We start from the raw sequence: 26,641 nt of genomic DNA, 5'->3' as shown, positions 1-26,641 counted from the left end.
AACATATAATTTATTTCAAAGTTATTTGATAACAACACACTTTCAGTTCACTTCAGCAAGATTTAACACACTTCTTCTGTTCAAAAACAAACCCACACAACAAAAGGATAGATCGGTTTCTTGTTAAAGTTCATCAGGTAATTCCACCTCAAAGTTAGTTATTATCACCTCCATGATACACTGAAATGCCAAATGCATCACTTGAATATTAGCTGCATGAATTTCTCAATATTTAGGTACATTCTGAGCAGTCACAGAGCTGTAATTAATTTGTACTGAATTAAAATGACAGCATGAGTTTTCCATATTGGCTAGGAATTTATTGCCTATTTCTAATGCTGGCATTTGCAGAACCAATCATAATCCACCTTCAGCACACTAGCATCCTGTGTTACGCACTTGAGTTTGAGGTGTGACTGGGGAAGGCAGTGCAGGTGAATTTCTATGGTTGAAGCAGCCAGCACTATTCTGTTCATATCATAATGTCTATGGCAGCACAAAATACAGGTTTATGATTGTAATTTATGATAGATGGGATCCCATTTATGTGACACAATGTGGAATACCTAAACATCCTAAAATATCATTTGTCACCTAAGAACTTTTTTTTTTTTGTTCTACGCTGTTACATATGCACTGGAATGCACATAGTTTATGAACTACCCAAGTTCTTAATCTAGCTATATTTTTCTGAACTTTATTATTTGGTTATTAGGTATGTAGTTTAGAGCTTGCTGATAACATTGTAATTAGTCCATGCAGAAAAATTTTACTTAAAGAAATATTCAAATCATGATTCACTAGAACCATGTGTGCATCAAAATTTGACCCCATTAATAACTGTTTCATTTAGGATTAGCATACCCCATCTCAAAACCCATATTTTCAACATTGTAAAGAACATATCTTTCCTGGAAATAACGTATTTCAAAAGTTATCCATACTCAAAATTGCCAGTTTCCAGAAAGTTTGAATATAAGACCTAATCCCTCCAACAACCCAGTCTCATAGAATTGTAACCAAAATGTTTTGTGCTATGACCTTCTATGAAATACTTTAATATGGGCTGCAACTCAACACAGCTGGCATGCTACACTTCAAATATCCTACCACAGTTACCTGCATGGGCTGGGCACCAGAGGCCACCTGCATTGGCCCACACGGCTTGTGTACACAGCACGGCATCCGCTACACCATCTACCGGAGCCCTTCTCTTTACATATGCACTGCAGCAGGCACTTGACTTCATATTCCTTTTATACTTATTGTCAGAACTGCTCGTATCAGAACCTGGATTGTTTCTATGTTTGTGTCTACATTCTCAACTGTTGTTTACTTGTATGTGGAAGAAGAATGAAATTTGGTTCATTGTGGCTGTGCAGTTGTTCGTGTCTCGGAGTACAACACAACTGGCAACGAGTGTGGTATTCACTTCCATGTGCTCAGTCCAATCAATTGTTCCTTTGCCCACATTGACAGTGATCCAATCTCTCACTGAGTAGCAGCAGGCTGTTACGGTTGCCATGACGAAGTTGTCAGTCACACTTACCGCACAGGCTTCGATGCCATTAGCGTACCCACCCCATTCCCTCTTATGACGACTGGCTGAAGACGGAGAGGCTTACGAGAAGCAGCTTCAGCAACACTTTTTCACTTTTGGTGTCACTGATTCAAAGATGTGTAAGGATTCGTTCTTTCCTTAGAATTCTACTCAGATCTAAAAGTTGTTAGCCCCATTTCAGAGACCTCTGTAACGTTTGTTCAATGAAATGTGCAAGTTGTTGCAAAATTGTCACCTCAAATGCACGTATATCACTGCCGTGTGCGAAGAGTTCTATCACTGTGATAAACAGCCCTGTCAGTCTTACTGCACTTCGGCAGCCGAACTCCTCGGCCTCAGTCGCAAATGTCAGTTTGATACCGACGCCTGTTGTGACTACTATGCTGAATCTGTGGTCCCTAATGTGATCATCTGGTTGGCTTCTGACAAGGAGTGTGTCAAGACGCACTACAGTGCGAGATTCCACTTTAGCTGAAGTGTTAAGTATTGTTCAATCTCTTGTGGTAGCTCACACTGCTGGTGATCAGACGGAGGCCTGGTAAGACATCACTGCAGTGGCTCCTGTTCCTGGTTGTCAGGTGTCAGTTAGCTCTTGGGGGAAGGACGACACGGCAGCCGTACAAATGTGGCTTCCGTACCACACTGCACAGTGACAAGCGAAACAGTAGTCACCACAAAAACCATAGCAATGGCCCATCTTGTCCGTACAGTTTTGCGCAACATAATAGGACCACATGCCGTAAGTGCTGGGCAGTTTGCAATAACTACAAAAAAAAAAAAAAGGACATACAATGTCTGTGTGTTGTTTCCAGCCCCCTTCTGAGGACGTAGACATGGATCCTAATTGTGTGAATTGTGTGTCTGCAATACCTGTGAAACCAGGCATGTCAACCAGTCATGTGATCTACAAGCTAAGCTGCAACCACTGTGCCGACAACCTGACTGTCCACACGAATGGCCACCAACAAACTGTGGCCGAGAAACGAGTGGACCACCCTGTTGCTGAACACACTGCCAAACATGATATTCTTCATTTCAATGACTGCTTCACAGCCTGTGCCATGCCGATCCTTCCCACCGACACCAGCTCTTCTGAATTGCGCAGGTGGGAAGTTTCCCTGCAATACATCCTATGTTCCCATAACCCTCCTGGCCTCAACCTTCGTCAGTCAGTGTCCCCACCCATCCAGCACCTACCCTGTTCTCATTCCAGCACTACATAGCCGTCATTCCACCACCACACCGAGTCTTTTTATTTCTCTCCCTCCCAACCTCTCCCCTGCCATCCATCTAAGATGCAGCACTTCACTGTCTGCCACCCCCCCCCCCCCACCATACAATCCCTCCCCCTCCCCGCCCCAGCCTCTTCCTTACCCCACCCAGTCGCCACTCCCATCATGCACTGGTGCTGCTGCTCGCAGTGTGGTTTCAGTTGCCTGGGACTCCACTTGTGTGTGTTGAGTTGCATTTGAGTGCGCGCATGTGTGTGTGTGTGTGTGTGTGTGTGTGTGTGTGTGTGTGTGTGTGTCTATTGTTGATGAAGGCCTTAATGGCTGAAAGCTTTAACTGTGAGAGTCTTTTTGTTGTACCTATCTGCACCTTAGCACCTCTGCTATATCGTGAGTAGCAACTTTCTTTCTCACAAAATTGTTACATTTCTGTTATAACTGATTCAGTCAGTTTGATAATGTATAGTAGCTTCAAACCCTAATTTGACAGGAATCACACAGAACCAATTCTAACTCAAACAACTGATAGGTACCCACCAAATGTTTTTTAGGTAGATTAATCTGATACTAAAATTGTAAGGTTATTTTATTAGCAGATACTAACTTTGTGTTTTCATGTTAATGCTATGAATACGAGTACCACCACTTTGATTCAGTAATCTAAAATTACATCCTTCTTATGAATACACCCACAGTATTGAATGAGTTATTCACAAGAAAATATTGTATTCATATAGCAATAATGTTAGGTATTCACTGAAAATAAAAAATCTGAAATAAAAAAAGAGAAAAATTGAATGACTGAGAATATCCTATTGGACAGCAACAAATACAATCAGACAAAAATGGAGACATGGATATAAACTTTAAAAGGCCACAGTATTTCCTGCTGTGCTCAGTGAGGCTAAAACTGCAGTTTAGTTCAATTACAGACAATCTTCATTAGAAATGTGTGCACTCTGTGGCCAAAAAGGTGGCAAGTGACTCCTATAATAAATACGCTTCATTTTGTGGTCTGTCACCCCCCGCCCTCCATGCTCCCCACAGTCTGCTCTACTGCCAGAGGTTGTAGATGACTCATACTCTTCATAAATATTAGTGTGACATATAAATAACATGTAAATAGTTTTAGATAATTTCCCACAAATCCAACCCCTTGTCCGTGTTGTGGGAGAAAGGTAATGGCATGAAGTAGGGGATTATCTGTAGGGATGAATTACGGTCAGGACTGTGTGTGCCTCGAGACTACTACAGCAACTGTGAAGGTCCTACAGGAATCTTGAGAAGTGACAGCCGACAGGGCTCTGAAGAAGCTACGGTGACTCCAGCAAGCCAGTAGTGCATAACCTATTTGATTTCAACAATCAAACTACCCTCAGAACACATTTTAGATAAACAGTGGCTTTCCTGCTGATTGTTCACACATCTCCCAATCACTTGTCTTCTAATGGGTTCACTAATCTTGGACGCAGGAACACTTGCAGGTATTAGCGGCAGCCGAGTGAGTACCTTTGCGAGCCTCGAGGTCTCGTATTTCTGTGAGTGTCCACTTGAGTTTGGCCACCCCGAGTGACAGTGCGTCAGGCTGGCGGGTGATCCAGAGCAGACACTGGTTGGGTCTGGACACGGCCGCCGCCAGACTGGACCCGCTGCCGGCTGCCGCTCCCGTGCGACCCGTCCCCAGCGGCTGCAGGTCCCGCCACAGCTCGCCCTCTGAAAGGAGTACCAAGTTTGTGTTCGTAGGGTCTGCCAACTGGGACACGGCAATAACTCAGCTGGACTGACAGACTCGTACTGAAAAAAATCACACAAGCTATAACCAGAAGTAATAGTTAAGGAAACCCTGGAAAATTTAGATCACGACTGGGTAGATGGCGAAATTAGTCCTGTACATCAGTAATATGAGCCAAATTTCTTAACAACTTGAAATACATCAAGACTTCAACTAGTGTGCTCAAAATGCTCCTTGTATACGTAAAATAGTACTAATATATTTAGTTACGTTTTTATTTATACACGTTACAAATTTCATATATTTTTAGTCCTTTCAATATTAGTGTTAGCCAGATTCAGGACTAACTTTTTCCTTAATTTTTCTGAATTCAGCAATGTATTTAGTCTTGCCTAAAGTAGTGATTTTAGGAAAGCATGATACTTGGAAACTTACAATCAATATTTTACAGCTGAGAGGAGATCATAAACAGAATACACAAATTATTCCTCGAACACTTGGGGTAAAAATTACTTAGACAGCAATACTTTGATATAAGAATCCTAGGGTCATAAATAATATGTTAAGTTGTACAAAGTCTCGAATGAGTTACGCACGTGTGGCATACGGACTGACGTATAACAGCCAACCGTCTGGCACATCGATGTAGTTGGTGCTACCTCGAAAAACGAGTCACATTCGCCACGGCTGTGTCCACAGTGGAGTCTAGCACGGTAGACAGTTTGTGACTTCTCGAAGAGCTGGTTTAATTAAGGCATAAGTGACACCACGAGCCACCCGTGCGGGGCACCGAACAAAGAGGGGCACCGGGCGTTCCATAACTGTAAGGAAACGGTCGAGAGGCAGCCACCGAGCAGATGGGGTGCCGGCAAGATTTGTATACAGGATGTTTCACAATTAGGAGCGAAAACTGACACGGGTGAAGCTCTACGAGGGAAAGGGGTCACCAAATGATAAGTCACTTGTAGGATAAATGTTCTCAAACTGGCCCTGACAGCTTGTCAAAGCGTTACTCGTTACGAGAACTCAAAGGCCAGTGGGCGTGTGCTGAAGCAAATATGCTGTTCGACCGAAGACTTCCAGTTTACGCAAATTACAGCCAACTTAGGACTGGTGCGACATGCCATGCTGGAGGAGGCAAGCATGGGGGGGGGGGGGGGGGGAATATGTAATTCATTAGCCTCTCCGGCCGGCCAGTAACTGTGCTGCTTCCAAGTCTCATTTGGCACAATCTGCTGTGTAAGTAAAAAGAATTCAAATATAGGCCTGCCGTGGCTGCTTAACAGGACTGAGGGTTAGTCATTGTTCCTTTAGACAGCACCTCACGTAAATTTTCATTAAAAGAACATAAAAGGGGTATTTTTTGACTCTTAATCATAACATTTTCCTTTTATTTCAAATTAATGATTTATGCATTGCCGGTATTACTAATTTATGGCAAGGAAATAAAATCTACTGTTTATTATATACTACCTGATGAAAACTATCTGGACACCTGTTAATGAACATTAATGTGGGGTGTGTCCACCCTTCACCTTTATGATGGACTGAAATCTGCTGGTCACACTTTCAGCAAAGTATGTGAATGTCTGTGAAGGAATATCAGCCTGTTCTTCCTCACGAGCCAAACAAGAGAAGACAGTGATGTTAGATGCTGGAGTCCGAAGCGTAGTCGACATTCTAACTCATCTCAAAGGTGTTCCATTGGGTTCAGGTCGTGAATCTTGTCAGGTCAGTCCATTTCAGGGGTGTTATTGTGCACAAACCATTGCCTAACAGATGCTAATTTATCGCTGGCAGCAGTGTCAAGCAGATACAAACAATCACTGTCTCTGAACTGTTCTTCTACTGCACGTCTACTGTACTTCTTCTAAACAAACCCATCGCACCAGAATACCAACACAGAAAACAAAAATGTTACAAATTTATGAACCAACCTAAATTTTACTACAGTGATATATTTAATTTGTTGTGTGCAATATTTTCCATCAAAATAGTTTATTACCTAATACTTTTCAGTATGCTTCACTTTCATTAAACTTACGAGGGCATTCAATACTTAAAGAGACAAATTGGTCGGGGGAAAAACAGTTAGTAGGGCAAATTTCGCACTTTTATGGCTTTAAGTTGGCATCACTGGAATGAGCCCTGTTGAGCTGAAGTATCAACATTGTTCTCGGTATCACCTCAAAAATACATTTCAAGATGGCGAGTACCCTTCAAACGTTCACATTAGTTGAACAATGTTCAGTTATTCGTATTTTACTTGCTGAAGAGGAGAAACAAGTTAATGTACACTTCAGAATGGCTAAAGTTTATGGTGAAGGTTGTATGAATCGTGCAAATTTTTACAAGTGGGTAGAGCAGTTCAAAAAAGGTCGCGACTCAGTGACTGACGAACACCATTCTGGCTGACCAGTTGCAGTTTTAACTCCCTCAGTTGAAAGTGGAATTGATGACATTGTTCATGCCGACTGCCATGTGACTGTAGAAATGATAATTGATAAGGTTCAAGTTAGTACTGGTACAGTTCATAACATTACCTGTAACAAGCTGAAGCACCGCAAGACATAATCGAGACGGGTCTCAAAGGAGTTGTCACAGCTACACAAGTAAACAAGGTTGAGAGTGTGTACAGAGCTACAGGAACGTTACGAAAGAGAAAGTGAGCGTTTTCTCAACAAAATTTTAACTTGTGATGAAACACACCTGTTAAGAAAAAAACCCAAACATCAGTAGGAAAAGTCTTGTTGACGGTGTTTTTGGATGCTGAAGGTCTATTTTTTTGTGATTATCTCGAAGAGCAGATGTCGTGGATCTCAGAGGATCAGCGGAGAGGCAAGGCAACGCACGTCGTCATATTGCTCAACTACACCATATACCGTCGACAAAATGGCCTGGAAAGTACTGCCTCATCCCCTTACAGACCTGATTTAGCACCTAGTGATTTCCATTTGTTTGGTGCACTGAAGGAGGCATTACATGGTAAGAGGTTCCAGGACAACGAGGACGTGAAACAGTTTGTGGGAAACTGGTTCAAATATCAAGATAAAGAGTTCTTTGCAGCCAGAATAAAAAAGCTTGCAGCCTTTTGGAACAAGTGCATAAATGTTGAGGGGGATTATGTTGAAAAGTAGAGAAAGTATTGTTTTGTAAAAATAAAAGCTTTTTCTCTGGACCAATTTGTCTCTTTAATTACTGAATGACCTTCGTATTTACAAAATTTGATAATTATTGAAATACAACCGAAAGTAGAGTCTGGAGGAACAGGATTTGTGCTTAGCCTCTACCAGACCATGGAAGAGAGGCAAATGCTGATAAAGGTACGAGAGAGAGAAAGAGAGACGGTGATCGGGCGAAATCGAGTTTAGTCAATGTCACATGCCTGTTAGAACGCGTGAACAGTGACAAGTCCATACTTTGATGGTGTCCAGGGGTGTCCAACCTTTTAACTTACCTCAGCCACACTGGAAGAAGAGGAGCATTTTTGGGCCGCACATATACTTAACAACAACAAAAAACCGGAATGGAACAATGAGAGAAGAGCACCGTGTGGTGGGAGTTCGTCGTAACTTTACGTAAACGGAATTTCAGTTTGGGCCGCACCCACCTGGGTCGTGGGGCCTCCAGGTGGCGGCGCCGATGACGCGCCGGCTGCCGCGCGCCTCGAGCGCGTAGCCCGTGATGACGAGGAAGCAGGCGGCCGGCCCGCTGCGGTCGGCCGGCAGCGAGAAGGTGAAGTTGGCGTTGTAGCTCGGCCACGACTCCATGGCCACGCCCGTCTCGTGCCGCTCCCGCCCGGGGAACAGCCGCAGCTGCCGACAAGCGAAACGCACGGCTGAGCCTGCGGCCTCACACAGCGCGAACACGAATAAAACCGCCAATCTGCAGGGACCGAGGAGGAAAATGTGTCCAGTAATGAATCGCTGCCACGGTAGATGGCGTTGACGAATGGAAGTTCCTCTAACCACGCGGTGTGTGTTCCTCGTGCGCTGCAGGTGACGGAGATGGCAGCGGCTGTCATGCAGGATATACTAGTCCTACTCTGGCTTACACCGTGTTGGCGGCCCACTTGCCTGGAGCTTGTACTCTGGATCGTGTCAGTATCCTGTAGAACCCGGTTCTCCAAATCTGGCGTACGCGCAGTCCGCCATCTCGCTGCACTCGTTCGTCGGTCTGAAAGGACCCGCAGTCACACAGTCGCCCAAAAAGGACTCGAAATGTTGCGTGCGTGGTCGGTGTCTGTGAGGGTACTTGTTTTGGTACAGCCGTGCTGCCTCTCGACCGTTTCCATCTACTTGGTCGTACACAAACTCCTTCTAGGCTTGTTCCCGACACGAATACCAGACCATTTTGCTGCGTCGATCACACAGCCTCAAACACACAAGGAACACGCGACATGTGGTCAGAGGAACTTTCGTTCGTCAGTGCCATCTACCGTGGCAACAATAGATTTCTGGATGTTCACCCTATATACAATGAGACTCATCGTGAAATGTGTGGCAGATTTCTATTGTACAACACTGTTCTCCGAAACATTATGGCGAGATAGATAAAGTAACACAACATTTAGCAACTCGCTGAAAATGAACGAAGCGCGGGAGTATGCTGCCAGAGATCTAGCCAAGCACAGAGCTGGGCGTTACACGGCGTGCGGTCAGCGTGACTATGGCGCCAAACGTGATGCAACCCGAGGCAGGTGAAGGGACGGGAACAGATGTTGCGTGTCAATCGGCGAACAGCTGTGGTGGTGGTGGCGTCCTTCATTACAGCGTGGCCCAGAGAAAACCTTTGGATGACTTGACACGGGGAAGAATTGTCGGGAAACTGGAAGAAGGACATTATTGTTATTGTTAACAGCACTGTTTCCGAACTACAGGGACAGCTGCCCGAAGGAGAGGATGTCTACTACAGCAGCAGATGACCGCTACATTGTGCAACGCTCAAGGAGGGACCCACGTCAAATAGTGGGAGCAATTGCAACCACTTTTAACAGGTCTGCAAGGCACGCAATCTCACGGTCCACAGTGTCACAATGACTGCATGGTCTGTTTCTGTCCAACAACCAGTACGTTGCATTCCATTGATCACTGGCAGATTTACATATAGGCCGACTATGCACGGGCCTAGGGGCGGCACCTTAAGAGGGGGGGGGGGACATTTTTTGCGCTGTACTCATTTTAACCTCTTACTTTTTCAAATAACTGTGCTTACAAACTAAAAAAAATTTAATATTGCTAAAAAACTTGCTAGTTTAAATAAGCCTTAAGAACGAAATTCGACAATACAAGCCTGGAAATATACATAGTTTACTTGGTGATTGAATGTGAATTTAACATTGGGTTTCTGTCTGGTATCGTCTTCATGACTGTTCAAAATACACTCCTGGAAATGGAAAAAAGAACACATTGACACCGGTGTGTCAGACCCACCATACTTGCTCCGGACACTGCGAGAGGGCTGTACAAGCAATGATCACACGCACGGCACAGCGGACACACCAGGAACCGCGGTGTTGGCCGTCGAATGGCGCTAGCTGCGCAGCATTTGTGCACCGCCGCCGTCAGTGTCAGCCAGTTTGCCGTGGCATACGGAGCTCCATCGCAGTCTTTAACACTGGTAGCATGCCGCGACAGCGTGGACGTGAACCGTATGTGCAGTTGACGGACTTTGAGCGAGGGCGTATAGTGGGCATGCGGGAGGCCGGGTGGACGTACCGCCGAATTGCTCAACACGTGGGCCGTGAGGTCTCCACAGTACATCGATGTTGTCGCCAGTGGTCGGCGGAAGGTGCACGTGCCCGTCGACCTGGGACCGGACCGCAGCGACGCACGGATGCACGCCAAGACCGTAGGATCCTACGCAGTGCCGTAGGGGACCACACCGCCACTTCCCAGCAAATTAGGGACACTGTTGCTCCTGGGGTATCGGCGGGGACCATTCGCAACCGTCTCCATGAAGCTGGGCTACGGTCCCGCACACCGTTAGGCCGTCTTCCGCTCACGCCCCAACATCGTGCAGCCCGCCTCCAGTGGTGTCGCGACAGGCGTGAATGGGGGGGCGAATGGAGACGTGTCGTCTTCAGCGATGAGAGTCGCTTCTGCCTTGGTGCCAATGATGGTCGTATGCGTGTTTGGCGCCGTGCAGGTGAGCGCCACAATCAGGGCTGCATACGACCGAGGCACACAGGGCCAATACCCGGCATCATGGTGTGGGGAGCGATCTCCTACACTGGCCGTACACCACTGGTGATCGTCGAGGGGACACTGAATAGTGCACGGTACATCCAAACCGTCATCGAACCCATCGTTCTACCATTCCCAGACCGGCAAGGGAACTTGCTGTTCCAACAGGACAATGCACGTCCGCATGTATCCCGTGCCACCCAACGTGCTCTAGAAGGTGTAAGTCAACTACCCTGGCCAGCAAGATCTCCGGATCTGTCCCCCATTGAGCATGTTTGGGACTGGATGAAGCGTCGTCTCACGCGGTCTGCACGTCCAGCACGAACGCTGGTCCAACTGAGGCGCCAGGTGGAAATGGCATGGCAAGCCATTCCACAGGACTACATCCAGCATCTCTACGATCGTCTCCATGGGAGAATAGCAGCCTGCATTGCTGCGAAAGGTGGATATACACTGTACTAGTGCTGACATTGTGCATGCTCTGTTGCCTGTGTCTATGTGCCTGTGGTTCTGTCAGTGTGATCATGTGATGTATCTGACCCCAGGAATGTGTCAATAAAGTTTCCCCTTCCTGGGACAATGAATTCACGGTGTTCTTATTTCAATTTCCAGGAGTGTATTTTGAAGTAAGCTGTCAGGACGGCAATCTTCAATACAATGTCTGAACGTTATTATTCCGACAATGTTGTCGGCTTCGACTTAACCCAACCATATTTTCCCCGTGAAATAACGGGACCCCTGAAAAGCTCTGATAAACTAATCAGCAGTTTCTTAAATACTTTAGCATGTGTGGACCTCAGTATGTAAAACCCGACTCTACTTAAATTTCTTCTAGAAATTACGGGGAAGTATCAAGTCAACCCTCCATTACTGTTATTAATGTGAAAGCTCTGTGCTCTTCAATATCTGACCTTTGATTTAATGACACCCGTTTAACGAAACATGTTGATACTGGGAATGTTTTACATTTTAAACACGTGTTTATATGAAAAGAACATAAGCAGAATATCTAATAATGTGTGAAATACACTTCACAACATTTTAAAAATTTTATTTATTTTTTTACTTAGTTACTTTTTTTGGCAAAAAAGAAGAAGAAACCAACTTTCGTTTGTCTCATTTATTGTGCTGCAGCCTGCACGATATCAAAGTTCCCACTCTGTGCAATCGAATGGTACGTAGCATTGCAAATTTTATATTAATATTCTTAACTAAGCTTTTTTTCTTCGAGGAAAGATTATTTTTATTTTATATTGCAACAAAAGGTGCATTTGCTGGTAGACATAACAGCAGTGTTCACACAAATGACAACACACCACATCAACAGCCAACAAGACTATTTAAACTTTCTAGTCTGTCATCTCTGCGTCAGAAACCGCTAAAATGTTATAAGGATAAGTGGGATAACAGTCGATCCAGCACACCTCAGTGCAAGAAATTGCAAAAATTATTTGCTTTTTAAATTAGAAAGACAGTGTCAAAAATATTCAGAACATATTTGCGTCCCAGCTAAAATTCCGGCGACGCGGGAAACAGAATAAAAAAAAGGGACTGTCGCGTTTTCTTTACGATACGAATTCCAGCCGGCAAGTGTGCTTCTACTGTTACTGACAACAGAGAAACAGGCGGCAATGAAATTAAATCATTCTGCATTGTCGTTCTTTCTTAGCACAGTTACGTCAAGCAGTCCGACTAGGTCACTTCAATGCTCCGTGTTTAAAGGAAAAAACTTTGTGCTCGTGTGCGGCGTAGTATGATTGTAAATGGATACAGTCTCTCTTTCCTTTTACTAATTTTTTTCTTTTGTTTTGACTGTTGGTTGAAATTCTGTAAGTGCCTTAACATGAATAACTGTGAAAAAAGCAAACGTGCAAAATTAAGTGGGGCGGCAGTTCGAAAATTATCAAAGGAAAGGCGAGAACGAGAAGCCAATGCTCTAAAAACGCTTGGCAAAGTAGATAAATTTTTCGCAAAATATGTTGCTGGTTCGACTTACGGATGATATTTATGGCGCTGCAGCTGTTGTAAAAGAAGTAAATATAGGAGAAACAAAAGTACAAATGAAGAAAAGCAAATTGTTCCTGATTAAGTGTCAAGTCAGACATTACTAAAAGAAATAACCTCGTTAGCGATGATCTTGCAGAATGGTGTGTCAATGAATCAACAATCGACATTGTCTTACAACGTGGCATTAATCAATATTGTAACGGTGATTTTTCTACTTCAAGAAGATCAATAGGCGATAAAACCAGAGATTTGAACAAAAATGTATTTTGCGGTAAACTTTTAAATGGTGAATCAACTTCGTGTGATTTTCTGGTATACTCCTGTAGCACCGGTGCTCTCTTTTGTGCACGATGTAAATTTTTCGGAGGTAAGGCCGCGATTGCTACTAATGGTACTGTAGATTGGAAAAATATTTCTAATATTTTATCTCATCATCAGAATCCACTTGAACACAAAAATTCTAAGTTATCACTCTTAACAAGAAAAGAGTCACTTGGAACAGCAAATAACCATTTCGAGTCAACTTCCCCTATGTGGACGTGTTGAAAGATTCTCTTCATTACGTAATGGTAAATTTATGATTTCTCGTGAACTTATAGCCGAGTGTGATCCTTTTCTCGCAGAGCACATTGAACGATATGGAAATCCGGGGCAGGGACATACAAGTAATCTTTCTTCAACAACTTGTGATGAAATAATAGAGTTTTTTTCTGAACGAATAAAAACCAAATATTTCTCTATAATAGTAGATTTTACTGCGGACATTTCTCATATTGATCAATTATCTTTCATATTAATACACTCCTGGAAATGAAAAAAAGAACACATTGACACCGGTGTGTCAGACCCACCATACTTGCTCCGGACACTGCGAGAGGGCTGTACACGCAATGATCACACGCACGGCACAGCGGACACACCAGGAACCGCGGTGTTGGCCGTCGAATGGCGCTAGCTGCGCAGCATTTGTGCACCGCCGCCGTCAGTGTCAGCCAGTTTGCCGTGGCATACGGAGCTCCATCGCAGTCTTTAACACTGGTAGCATGCCGCGACAGCGTGGACGTGAACCGTATGTGCAGTTGACGGACTTTGAGCGAGGGCGCATAGTGGGCATGCGGGAGGCCGGGTGGACGTACCGCCGAATTGCTCAACACGTGGGGCGTGAGGTCTCCACAGTACATCGATGTTGTCGCCAGTGGTCGGCGGAAGGTGCACGTGCCCGTCGACCTGGGACCGGACCGCAGCGACGCACGGATGCACGCCAAGACCGTAGGATCCTACGCAGTGCCGTAGGGGACCGCACCGCCACTTCCCAGCAAATTAGGGACACTGTTGCTCCTGGGGTATCGGCGAGGACCATTCGCAACCGTCTCCATGAAGCTGGGCTACGGTCCCGCACACCGTTAGGCCGTCTTCCGCTCACGCCCCAACATCGTGCAGCCCGCATCCAGTGGTGTCGCGACAGGCGTGAATGGAGGGACGAATGGAGACGTGTCGTCTTCAGCGATGAGAGTCGCTTCTGCCTTGGTGCCAATGATGGTCGTATGCGTGTTTGGCGCCGTGCAGGTGAGCGCCACAATCAGGACTGCATACGACCGAGGCACACAGGGCCAACACCCGGCATCATGGTGTGGGGAGCGATCTCCTACACTGGCCGTACACCACTGGTGATCGTCGAGGGGACACTGAATAGTGCACGGTACATACAAACCGTCATCGAACCCATCGTTCTACCATTCCTAGACCGGCAAGGGAACGTGCTGTTCCAACAGGACAATTCACGTCCGCATGTATCCCGTGCCACCCAACGTGCTCTAGAAGGTGTAAGTCAACTACCCTGGCCAGCAAGATATCCGGATTTGTCCCCCATTGAGCATGTTTGGGACTGGATGAAGCGTCGTCTCACGCGGTCTGCACGTCCAGCACGAACGCTGGTCCAACTGAGGCGCCAGGTGGAAATGGCACGGCAAGCCGTTCCACAGGACTACATCCAGCATCTCTACGATCGTCTCCATGGGAGAATAGCAGCCTGCATTGCTGCGAAAGGTGGATATACACTGTACTAGTGCCGACATTGTGCATGCTCTGTTGCCTGTGTCTATGTGCCTGTGGTTCTGTCAGTGTGATCATGTGATGTATCTGACCCCAGGAATGTGTCAATAAAGTTTCCCCTTCCTGGGACAATGAATTCACGGTGTTCTTATTTCAATTTCCAGGAGTGTATATGTGAACGAGAATGGTAAACCTGTTGAACGTTTCCTTCAGTTTTTACCAAACCTGGGACACTAGTACGAAAACTTAGCTGAGGCCGTACTAAAACTCCTGTCTACAGATTCCATTGACATTACTGACTGTAGAGGCCAGTCATATGACAAAACAAGCAATATGTCAGGAACCTACACTGGTTTGCAGGCACGCAATAAAGAACGAAATCCGTAAGCGCATTATGTGCCTTCTGCAGCACATTCTTTGAATTTAGTCTTAGAGCACCTACATTGGATCTATAAACCACGTATTAACTGATTAATTTTACAATTGCCGATGGCAGAACGCGGAACTAAACCTCGTTTACGTGCAGAGTTGACCGAAGGCACCCGACAATACTAAACAATGCCTGAATGACCCAGGCCGCTCGACGCTGTACAGTCAAGCCATACTGATACTGTAGTACTGTATATTACAACTGATGCGTATTCTTGGCGTTTGCTGAAATGTATAGTTATGACGGAAATATACGTTATCGGAGAGTACGCTCAGATGAAAAAGTGTTAATAAACAACGTAGTTCAGTTATGTCAATAAATACATACTAGCTTCGCTAATACCATTAGAAAGAGCTATGGTGAGAGCAGCAGCTGCAGTAAAAAACTGTTCTACCCTTACATGGATTAAAGATATTGTGTACACTTATTATGCAGCATCTAGCAACACAGACCGTAATTCTTTACACTTTAACTATTAGATTATAAAACACATTTTATTTTTCCACACTAGTCTGTAAAATTATGTAATAGCAAATCCAGTTCTGTGTTTGTTCGTCTGTATTTAGTTATTAGTTCGTGCACCGAAAACTCTATTTCATTTTCATTTCTTACACTTTCCTATAGATTCACGTATTGCTACCGAACGTGCTTTTTTATCTGCTACACATTCAAGTAATGAGATCGTAAAAGGACAGTTTAATTTTAATTCTGAACGCATCTCTGTAAAAGTACGTATTAATTTCTAATGTATGACACGTTCGCTTCAATTTTTAGATTGTAATACAACTTTTTTATTTTCATTTTCAACGGTTTCGTGTAAAAGAATGTATTAAAAGTGAATATATAACAAAAATCCGTTGTCTTCTACACGCTCTGCTGAATTTTTAGGCCATAAAAGAAAAGTTATTTTCCTTGTGTTCGTTTCTGTTGTCTTTCGACAGAAGAATGTGTTAACACAATGCGGTTTTCAGTTTGTTTTATCCGCTGCCGTTTTTAAGTTTTGCACACCAGTATGTATACCACGGCTTCATCCCATCGATTCAAACACGGAGCATGGCAAAATTACTGCTTCTAATAAATCTTTGAGACCTGTTTATTTGCCCAATTTTATCAGCACGATCTCTGTGGAATAGCGGGATAACGAATATCTGTAGTATCTCCAGAATGCGATTTTCACTCTGCAGCGGAGTGTGCGCTGATATGAAACTTCCTGGCAGATTAAAACTGTGTGCCGGACCGAGACTCGAACTCGGGACCTTTGCCTTTCGCGGGCAAGTGCTCTACCAACTGAGCTCCCCAAGCACGACTCACGCCCTGTCCTCACCGCTTTACTTCTGCCAGTACCTCGTCTCCTAACTTCCAAACTTTACAGAAGCTCTCCTGCGAACCTTGCAGAACTAGCACTCCTGAAAGAAAGGATATTGCGGAGACACGGCTTAGCCACAGCGTGGGGGAATGTTTCCAGAATAAGATTTTCACTCTGCAGCGGAGTGTGCGCTGATATGAAACTTCGTGGCAGATTAAAACTGTGTGCCGGACGAGACTCGAAGTCGGGACCTTTGCCTTTTGTGGGCAAGTGCTCTACCAACTGTCCCAAGTTCTAGTCTCGGTCCGGCACACAGTTTTAATCTTCCAGGAAATTTCATCTGTAGTATCTGCCCTGAAAGACGGTTCTTAAAGTTCTTTAATTTATTAATGGATTTTGGACATCACCCATACACCCAGCATCAGAATGATTTTTTAACACTGATTGTGCAAGTGCCTGAAACCTTTCACTTAGTTAGTTACATGGATCATTTGCACGGCAAGTCGTAATGACGTGAAAGGACACATCTTATCTTCAAATCACAATAAAGGAAATGTCATTGTAACAACATAGACATAACATCACACTATATACGCATCGATTACCCTCACCTACACATATCACCCCCAACTCCCACATGTTGTCTTCAGCCCGAAAACTCCTGTGATACAACTAGTCCATCCAGTGAGGGCATCTTATCTCTCCATAACTGACACAAAAAAGCCTTGTTTCCCGAGGCCTCCCCCCAGCAATTTTTACGCACCACACTTCCTTCCATTACCAAACTAAGTTTCTCAGGAAGTGCCCTTTCAACAGATTCCTTCTTTTCGTAAAAAATTATGGCAAAAATTTCTTTTTTCCCCAGTTCGATACAGTGCCTCCTCATTTATTATTTGATGTACGCATCTAGCCTTTAGCATTCTTCTCAGCACCACATTTCAAAAGCTTCTATTCCTTTCTTGTCTGAACTGCTTATTGTCCATTTCTAACTTCCGTAAAAGGCTACATTTCAGACAAATATCTTCAGAATAAGACTTCCTAACACTTCTGTTGATATTAGATTCTAATAAAATTCGTGCTTCTCAGAAACGTCTTTATTGCTGTTGCCAGTCTGCATTCTGTATCTTCCCTACTCCAGTGATCATCAGTTATTTTGCTGTATGAATAGCAAAACCATTTCCAAATCCAGTTCCCTCAACGTCGCCTCATTTAATTCGACTATATTCCGTTGTCATCTCATTTCAAGACACTATCCATTCCGTTCAACTGCTCCTTCCAGTCTTGAGCTGTCTCAGACAAAATGACATCATCTGCAAATCGCTAATTTGAATTCCCTTTCCAAATTTCTCCTTGGTTTTCCTTCACAGTTTTCACAATGTGCAGACCAAATAATGTAGGGGACAGGCTACAACCCTGTCTCACTCCCTCAACTTGGCTTCCCTTTCACGTCCTTCGCCTCTTAGAACTGCAGTATAGTTTCTGTACAAGTTATAAATAACCTTTCGGTCCCTGTATTTTATTGCTGCTACCATCAAACCCTCACATATCGTTAGGAAGAGGGGCCACTGTGCACTGAGGAAGAAACCTTTTCCGACAGACGGCTGAAGCCCAACCAACAATGCCATGTGACATTTGTATTCTGTTTACATTATATCAACAATTAATTGTTATATTCATTTTACCTGAAATTAAGTCCATGATCCAAGAAAATTAAAATACATTCATTAATATACACACATCAAAGAAAGTTTTGCATAAAACCGGTTCCCAGAACTCTGTAGATAGACGTTCACTGTGGATATTGTGTAGCGCCTAGTAGACGGGTGGTATCCGACAGTCGATCACTTTCAGTCATTCCACCAAGAAGGAGGTACACGGCTCGTGTTGTCTTTAGTTCAACCATGCCTAGACGGTCAATACCACAGTTGATGGCATCCGCGTTGTTACTTTTTGCCAGGAAGGGCTCTCAACAAGGGAAGTGTCCAGGCGTCTCGGAGTGAACCAAAGCGGTGTTGTTAGGACATGGAGATAGAGAGAGACAGGAACTGTCGATGACATGTCTCGCTCAGGCTGCCTAAGGGCTACTACTGCGGTGGCTGACCTCTACCTACGGATTTTGGCTCGGAGGAACCTTGACAGCAGTGCCACCCTGTTGAATAATGCTTTTCGTGCAGCCACAGGACGTCGTGTTACGACTCAAACTGTGCGCAATAGGTTGCATAATGCGCTACTCCCGACGTCCATGGCAAGGTCCATTTTTGCAACCACAACATCATGCAGCACGATACAGATAGGCCCAACAACATACTGAATGGACCTCTTAGGATGGACATCAAGTTCTCTTCACCGATAAGTGTCGCAAATGCCTTCAACCAGACAATCGTTGGAGACGTGTCTGGAGGCAACCCGATCAGGTTGAACGCCTTAGACACACTGTCCAGGGAGTGCAGGAAGGTGGAGGTTCCCTGATGTTTTGGGGTGGCATTATGTGGGGTCGACGCACGCTGCTGGTGGTCATGGAAGGCGCTATAACGGTTGTACGATACGTGAATGCCATCCTCCGACCGATCGTGCAACTTATACCGGCAGCATGTTGGCGAGGCATTCGTCTTCATGGACGACAATTTGCGCCCCCATCGTGCACATCTTGTGAATGACTTCCTTCAGGATAACGACATCGCTCGACTAGAGTGGCCAGCATGTTCTCCAGACATGAACCCTATCGAACATGCCTGGGATAGATTGAAAAGGGCTCTTTATGGACGACGTGACCCACCAACCACTCTGAGGGATCTACGCCGAATCGCCATGGAGGAGTAGGAGAATCTGGAACAACAGTGCCTTGATGAACTTGTGGATAGTATGCCACGACGAATACAGGCATGCATCAATGCACGAGGACGTGCTACTGGGTATTAGAGGTACTGGTGTGTACAGCAATCTGGACCACCACCTCTGAAGGTCTGGCTGTATGGTGGCACAACATGCAATGTGTGGTTTTCATGAGCAATAAAAAGGGTGGAAATGATGTTTATGTTGATCACTATTCCAATTTTGTGTACAGGTTCTGGAACCGAGGTGATGCAAGGTTCCGGAACTCTCGGAACCGAGGTGATGCAAAACTTTTTTTGATGTGTGGAAATGGAGGATTGATAACATAAAGCGTACTTATTTACTATATTAGAAAAAAATTAAAATGAATGGTTTTCATGTATTATTACGATGACTGTTCGGAAAGTAAAGTCCGGTCGGTTGCGAAATGAAAACCACAGCGAAAATTAAAAATTTTTTATTCGCAACAGTTAGCCACACCTTCTAGCTACCTCTTTAAATAGTCGTCGCTCCGACTTACATATTTGTCGTGGCGTTGTACAAAGTTTCCAGTACCCTCATCACGGCCTGTGGTTTCTGCCAATTCCCTAAGCTGGTCTGCCTTTCGTTGTTTGTGCCAATATGTTGACTTCAAAGCTAGCGGTTCATGTGAAGTACAGCATCAACACCATTACGCTTGGCAAAGAAATTTGAGGAAACCGGGTCCTTTGCAGCCACAAAATCGCCGAAACGAATCTGCACGCTTCGTACGGAATAAAATATTGCATTAGTGCAGGGCAGTGTGGCTGTGAGCCTTGTTGCGCCTTGTTGCTTCAACGTCGTTCTTATCAACTGGGAACTTCGACAGCCTCTTTGCAAAGAATTTCGAAAAAAGGATCTTCATATGCAGCCATACAACATTCAATTGACGCAATATCTTAAACCCACTTGAAACGGAGAAATTCCGTCGAATGGATTCTCCCAAAACAAGAAGCAGACAACAATTTTGCAAAAAGTGTAATCTATAGCCACGAGGCACATTTTCATCTGTGTGGATTCGTTGACCGACAAAATTGCCGTATTTATGGTCAAGAAAGCCTCATACTTCCCCTTTGAACCACAGATTGGTGTAGCTTACGGCAGGTGGTGTGTTTGGGGCTCCTTCTTTTCGACGGCAATGCAGTAGAACGGTGAGCGTTGTCGTGAAGTGGTCAGAAACAACTTCTAGCCTGCTCTGTACGAAGTGGATACAGCCAACGTGCAGTTGCAGCAGGACGGGGTTACGTGTCACACATTCCGCTAGACAATAACCCTGCTTCATAAAAAAATCTCCTGTGTGTGACCTCATTTCGTAGCGACTTGGGATGGTCTTATTCCATTAATTTCCTTTTATGAGGTTATGTGGAGTCCAACGGAGAAACCGCAAATAGTTCTCCAACTTAAAGGAAGAAGTTCAACGTATCATCAACGGCATCAACAGAGATGCCCGTGAAAGGGTCATCACGAACTTCATAGAGCGAGTAACTGCCTACTGAGACAGGGGAAGTAGAAATATGTATGATATAATTTTCCACGCTTAAGTGGGACTGTTGTAGAAGGAAAATAAAAAAGAATTTTTTTTTATTTCGTTGCATTTTTGACTTAGTAATTGTATTTTTTAAAAATGGCATAATATATGAAAGACACTGACGAGTCAAAATATTATGACTGAATACTGACTCGTGACGTTGAGAACACGTGATATGGTAAGGGAAGTGCCTGAGACGAGCAGAGACGGATGGGGAACCATTCTAGCGGCGATAAACGGCGCAACTGGAGAAATTCGCTGCCATAAGCGACTTCTACAAAGGCCAAGTTGGTGTGGCTGGGATGAGCATGTCCGAAACGGTGAAGATAGCCGGCTGTTGTCTTGAGCATCTGTGGAAAGTGGATGACGAAACCACGAATAGGTGACAAGAAATTGGACGTCCTTACTTATCACAGAAAATAAGAGGAGAAGGCTTGCCCACTGTCTAAAGCCGGATAGGCGGTAATCTATGGCAGATCTGACGACAGAGTACGGTGGTGTCACAGGCACAAGTGTTTCGGAGCACACCGTCCAGCGCAAACTGTTGAACATGTTGTTCCGCAGCAGAGGACCACTACATGCTACCATGTTGATCGTCAGTTACGATTGCACTGTGTGCGGGATCACTGAGATCGAGCAGCAGTTCAATGGAATCGTGTCGCCTGGTCCGATGAATCGCGTTGCTTGTTAAACCAGGTCGATGGTCGTGTTCAGATACATCGTCATCCAGGAGAACGGCTACTCGAGCCGTGCAGCGCACCGCGGACGCAGGACGGTGGGAGCAGGGTTGTCTTATGGGAGACATTTATTTGGGCTTCCGTGGGAACTGCAGTGGTAATCGAAGGCACCACAATAGCTGTGGATGTTATCAGAGACCACCTGCAACCCCTTATGCTTCATGTCTTCCTCAACATCAATGGCTTTTTCCAACAGGATATCTGTCTGTGTCACAAGGTCAGAATCGTGCTGCAGCGGTTTGAGGAACATGATAGTGAACTCATGTGCTGTCTTGGCCATCAAATTCGCCTTATCTTAATCCAATGAAACACAACTGGGAGGTTGTTGGGAGCCAGCTCCGTGCTCACCCGCCCGTGTGATCCGTGCGTACGAATCTGGTGCCACAAACCTCTGGAAAGCTACCAAATACTTGTCGAATCCATCGCATACAGAATCACTGCTATACTGCGTTCCAGAGGTGGACTAACACGCTTCTTAGCAGGTCGTCATAATGTGTTGACACGTGAATGTATGTTCGATGTCTCCTGTTGATGTGAACTTGTAGGAATCACGTACACTTAACCTTAGCAATACCAACGTATTTTGCATGACGTGTAATACCAATACTTTATGCGCACCACAGAAGATAAAAAATACAAATTTAGTTAAATAGTCATGTATAAGTAGGGTCCTGAACATGAAAACATCTTTTAGCACACTCTTAGCAACACCAACGCACTTTCCGTTACGTCTACATTGATTCGGGCGGGAGGGGGGGAATTTATAACCTCTACAAAAGAATTTTCGTTAATTATTATTGACTTTTATTCATAACATACTTCTTAAAGATATATAGATGTGTAAGAAGTGTCCTGAAAAAAGTCACATTCAGCACTAATAATTAAATTTTTGGGTTACGTTTTTCTCAAAAAATTAAAACAATTACGGAATCTGGTATAAGAAATCATGATAAACAATAAAAATTTCAAAATTTTTAAATATAAAGCACATTACTAGATTACAAAATTTTCGAAGGGTGGGCATAAAATACACCCCATCCCTCGGTATTGTGAGGACTAAGCATTTTCCAAGTACGAGCCTAAAAGCGTCTCGTCCTTTTGCAGGCAGACTGCAGATTCCCAATACCTTAGCCTACCTGCAACTGATTGTAGGGGGTGTCTCTACATTTTGTTACTCGCAAATATTTTTCTGATACAGCTGACTCCACTTGTCACTCATCAGAACTTAAGTCAAGGTATACCACACTCTTATGTCTTCTGAAGTGCACAGGTCTGCATCTCCCTACATTAAGAGCTAGTTGACAGTATTTGCATCAGTCTAATATTTTCACGCTCTAAATGTATATAGCACACCTAAGTAACACGTGTGACAGCAACATCTACTCTGATGCAAGTTTCAGCACTATTTAATTGTGCATTAGCATATTCTGGACTGGATTTATCCTTTGCCAGACAAATTGAATGTCATGAGGGTGGCAATTTGATATAATTTCACAGCGAGTTTGATGGTGGAATCAATGATCTGAGCAACGGCGTTTGACATTGAGTGCTCTAGTTGGTTCCGCGCCCATGATGTAATTTTTTTTCTTTTTCTTCTTCGAGAAAGTCAGTCACCAAATAAATTAACTTATACCCATAATGCATTATCGCTCTGTAGCGAGTGTGCGCTGATTTGGAACTTCCTATCAGATTGTACTCGTGTGAATGCGTCGGTGGTGCTTCCTAAAGCCTAATGAAGGTACGCAGTTGATGAATACCACACTCTTGACATTGTGAAAGAAAGTTACACGCTGCCATTCTGTTAACGCGTGCGTTACAAATTTAATTCCGCGAGTCAAAATATATATTCAACATGGTAACTGGTGGCGGAACGTGACTGTAGCAATTTGAAACGGCAGTTGTTTCCCCAGCACTTTCCTGGTGACACCTGTTCAGCATAAATGAAGAGAGGAAGGAGTGACACCGGTGAATGAAATGCATTTTTCTATACTGCAAGTGGACCCTTTGCCGCCATTACGTACTATAATTGGAGATAGGTGTGAGGTGTTGTCTGCAGTCTACAGTGGGTGAAGGTCGATCGATCTACACTGGAATTTCTTGCATCATGACTAAAAAAACCTGGCCACAGGGCAGTAGAATGACGAAAAGTTGGGTGATGTGGCAACACACTGCCGTCTCGTCGTCAGTAATTTAGGTTGCTAGCAAACGAACTTCAGATATAGTCTCGCTTGTGGCAAGCTAGTGCAAGCACTATTTGTGGCAGGGGGATGTGACGTCACACAGGGATGCTAGCTGGGGTCGGCAGACGAAGGGGAGAATCTATACCGTTTCGGCTGGCTTATGTAGTAGCACCGGAGGCAGGTTTCGTAAATCATTGTGTTAGTGTGATTGTTACTCTGCCCAAGTGGCGAATATCAGTTAACAATTACATTAAAAACTAAAGTAAGCAATCGAAAGTTTTCGACAGAGAGTACTTTTAAAGCAGGTTTGGCTCAAGACCCAAAACTGTACCCCTATAGGAGCCGAAGTGAGACAACGAACATCTCGCAGAGAAGAGTACAATTTACGACCAATCTGAGAACGGCACGTGAATAAACATTCATACAAGACAGTGTAAATGGTAAGCTCTTCCAAATACTTGGCACTATTTTGCAAGTACGGATATAGCAGTGGATTGATAAGTGGGATGGTGTTCGTTGCTCCAGGGTGTGTAGCATGAACACATCCCACTCAGACAAGGTTAACAAGTAATTCGTTAGGAGCGTTGGCAGTGTCACGAACAAAAGAAGAAGTTGATGAGGGCAAATATTTCTTTGTGCACTTTAGCTGCCTGGTGTCACAACACGTTACTGACCTTATGCACGTACAGATGTGACTAGTTTGCATTGCTAATGTGAGTTATGCGTGAGACGGCGTCTACTCTCAAGTCGTACTTGGCAGTCGGTCAGCCAACGGCTAGGGGAGACCCTACACACCATAACTACACACGCCTCGAAAAGTACATTAACGCTGCATTAAATCCACAAATAAATAAATAATGACGTAACTAGAGACGTACAAGACTGCGTATTTGAAGTAAAATAAACCACACGGATTTGGATGTTGTTCGGTCAGCGTGTTTTCTCCGCCGGTAGTGTAGAAGGCCTCAGCAGTTCGCCTGCATGACAGCATGCGCACATTTATTGTGATTTGTGGATGTATACTGATAATACTAATATCTGATAACTAATGCAGCAGTTTTGCACCCTTTCGATACTGTAAAGCCACGTACTGTACAAGTAGAAATGGAAACTGGTGTCATTTATTTTTCATAGTTATGTAGATAATTCTTCGAGATTATATTAAGAAAGAATCTTTGTTGTACGAACTACATTCTGAAACGATTCTTAATTGATGCTTGTTTGATGCCTTTTGTAAGTACAATAGGCGGTGCAACAGAGGAACAGGGACCCAGTTCCTGTTTAGAACGACAGTGAGGTGGTCCTGCTCTAGTTGTCAAGTTTTAATGTTTTGTTACAATACTCCGAATTGAAATATGAATGCATGGTAATGTATGTCTTGTTCAGGTATCAAAGCAATGCAGAACTAGTACTGGACATGTATGTAAAATGATGTTAAACCGACGTGCTTGAGTGCATTTGGTTGTGTCGCACTTTTTGGCTCAAATAACGTAGAGTAAGTTTTCCACGCGTGACTACACATTTTTTAACAGTTGTTAGGCACTTGCGAGCTTAACTTTATAGGTTGGACAATATTCTGGAATGGGAACTATTTTGGTAGACTCATAATTCATTTCTGGCACATAATTAGAAGTCGTTTTTTATGGATATTTGTTACCTGGAATAGGGACCTGCAAAATCCCACGTCTTCCTTGGTGCTTAGGTTCTATACGGGAACTTCTAGAAAATACCATCTACCATAATATGTAGTCCTACATGTTCCTTGACTCATTTGTTTTGCTGTTTTACCTAATACTTCCAACAAGCATCTCTCCATTTCTAGCTAAGCAAAACGCAGATTTTGAATGGTTTATCTATGTCTTATTGATAAGAGTTTCAACAGATAATACACTTTCCACTTCAGACATCATGGAAACGTATTTTTCAAAACGCTATTCTGTCAACTGTACTTGACGTGTCGAGAGTGAGTGGATTATTGGGCTCGTTACATATATGATTTGTATTCTGTGTCCAAGCGTGAGCCGAGGATAGAGGGGGGGGGGGATAAAAGAGAGAGAGAGAGAGAGAGAGAGAGAGAGAGAGAGAGAGACAGAGGAGAGCGCTGAACTATAACGGAAGGGTATACTGCTGAACTATAACGGAAGAGAATACTGCTATATTGCGCTGGGGTAAAATTTTCCTTTTAGTACGGACATCGCGTTAACACAAGCGCATTACTCTTGTGTGAGTGGAAGTTGCTACCCGAACACTGAGATCTTGAGCACTATGTTACCTGTTTAGCGGTTGCCTCTACAGTCCGTTACTTCAAGTACTCTTTGTATCCTTTGTTCTCTTCCGCACGATACTTAAGGCACATCGGTCTTGAACTGAAAAGAACATTATGTTTCGTGGTATCCGCTCACTGCTCTAAAATTTCGAGAGGCTCTTAAAATGATCGAAATACTTAAACTCTGCAATATAAGCGTATTACGTGTGTTAACCTGTTAAGTTGGCCAATCCGCTCCATTGTCGCAAGCTTCGGGCGGTAGTAATTTTGTTTGTGGTTGCAGCCAACTCTACCCAGCTAACAGTCCTGTGTGAAGTGGCCGCTGCTGTGTTGCGCTTTGCTCTGCTTCGTGCTGTTTCCTGTCCTTGTGATGAGTGTACGCGACCGCTGCAGTGCGGTATTTACTAAACATGTCAATACACAGGACGATTTCAAATTCGATCACGAACAACATTTAAGAAATTTTTACTTCCGTGCTTTTTCGTAAGCATGAAGCACAGGTCAAGAAGGTATTCCTGCACTATGGGAGGCAGGTGTGCCTTGAAACTTCCTGGCAGATTAAAACTGTGTGCCGGACC

The 26,641-nt window shown here is 44.2% G+C and overlaps 1 protein-coding gene across 1 annotated transcript in view; it reads right to left on the bottom strand.

Annotated features, from left to right (window-relative positions):
* Window positions 1-26,641, bottom strand: part of LOC124545324 — a 207,233-nt gene that overhangs the window by 4,267 nt on the left and 176,325 nt on the right. The window contains exons 3-4 of the mRNA XM_047124225.1: window positions 8,133-8,337; window positions 4,300-4,503 (exon numbers count right to left, since the gene is read on the bottom strand). Coding sequence (XP_046980181.1) covers window positions 4,300-4,503; window positions 8,133-8,337 — 409 coding nt within the window. The remainder of the gene's footprint in view (window positions 1-4,299; window positions 4,504-8,132; window positions 8,338-26,641) is intronic.

The sequence above is a fragment of the Schistocerca americana genome, chromosome 8, assembly GCF_021461395.2.
Source record: "Schistocerca americana isolate TAMUIC-IGC-003095 chromosome 8, iqSchAmer2.1, whole genome shotgun sequence".
Classification (NCBI taxonomy): domain Eukaryota; kingdom Metazoa; phylum Arthropoda; class Insecta; order Orthoptera; family Acrididae; genus Schistocerca; species Schistocerca americana.
The sequence above is the reverse complement of the archived record's forward strand: the minus strand, read 5'-3'. Positions and strand labels throughout refer to the sequence as shown.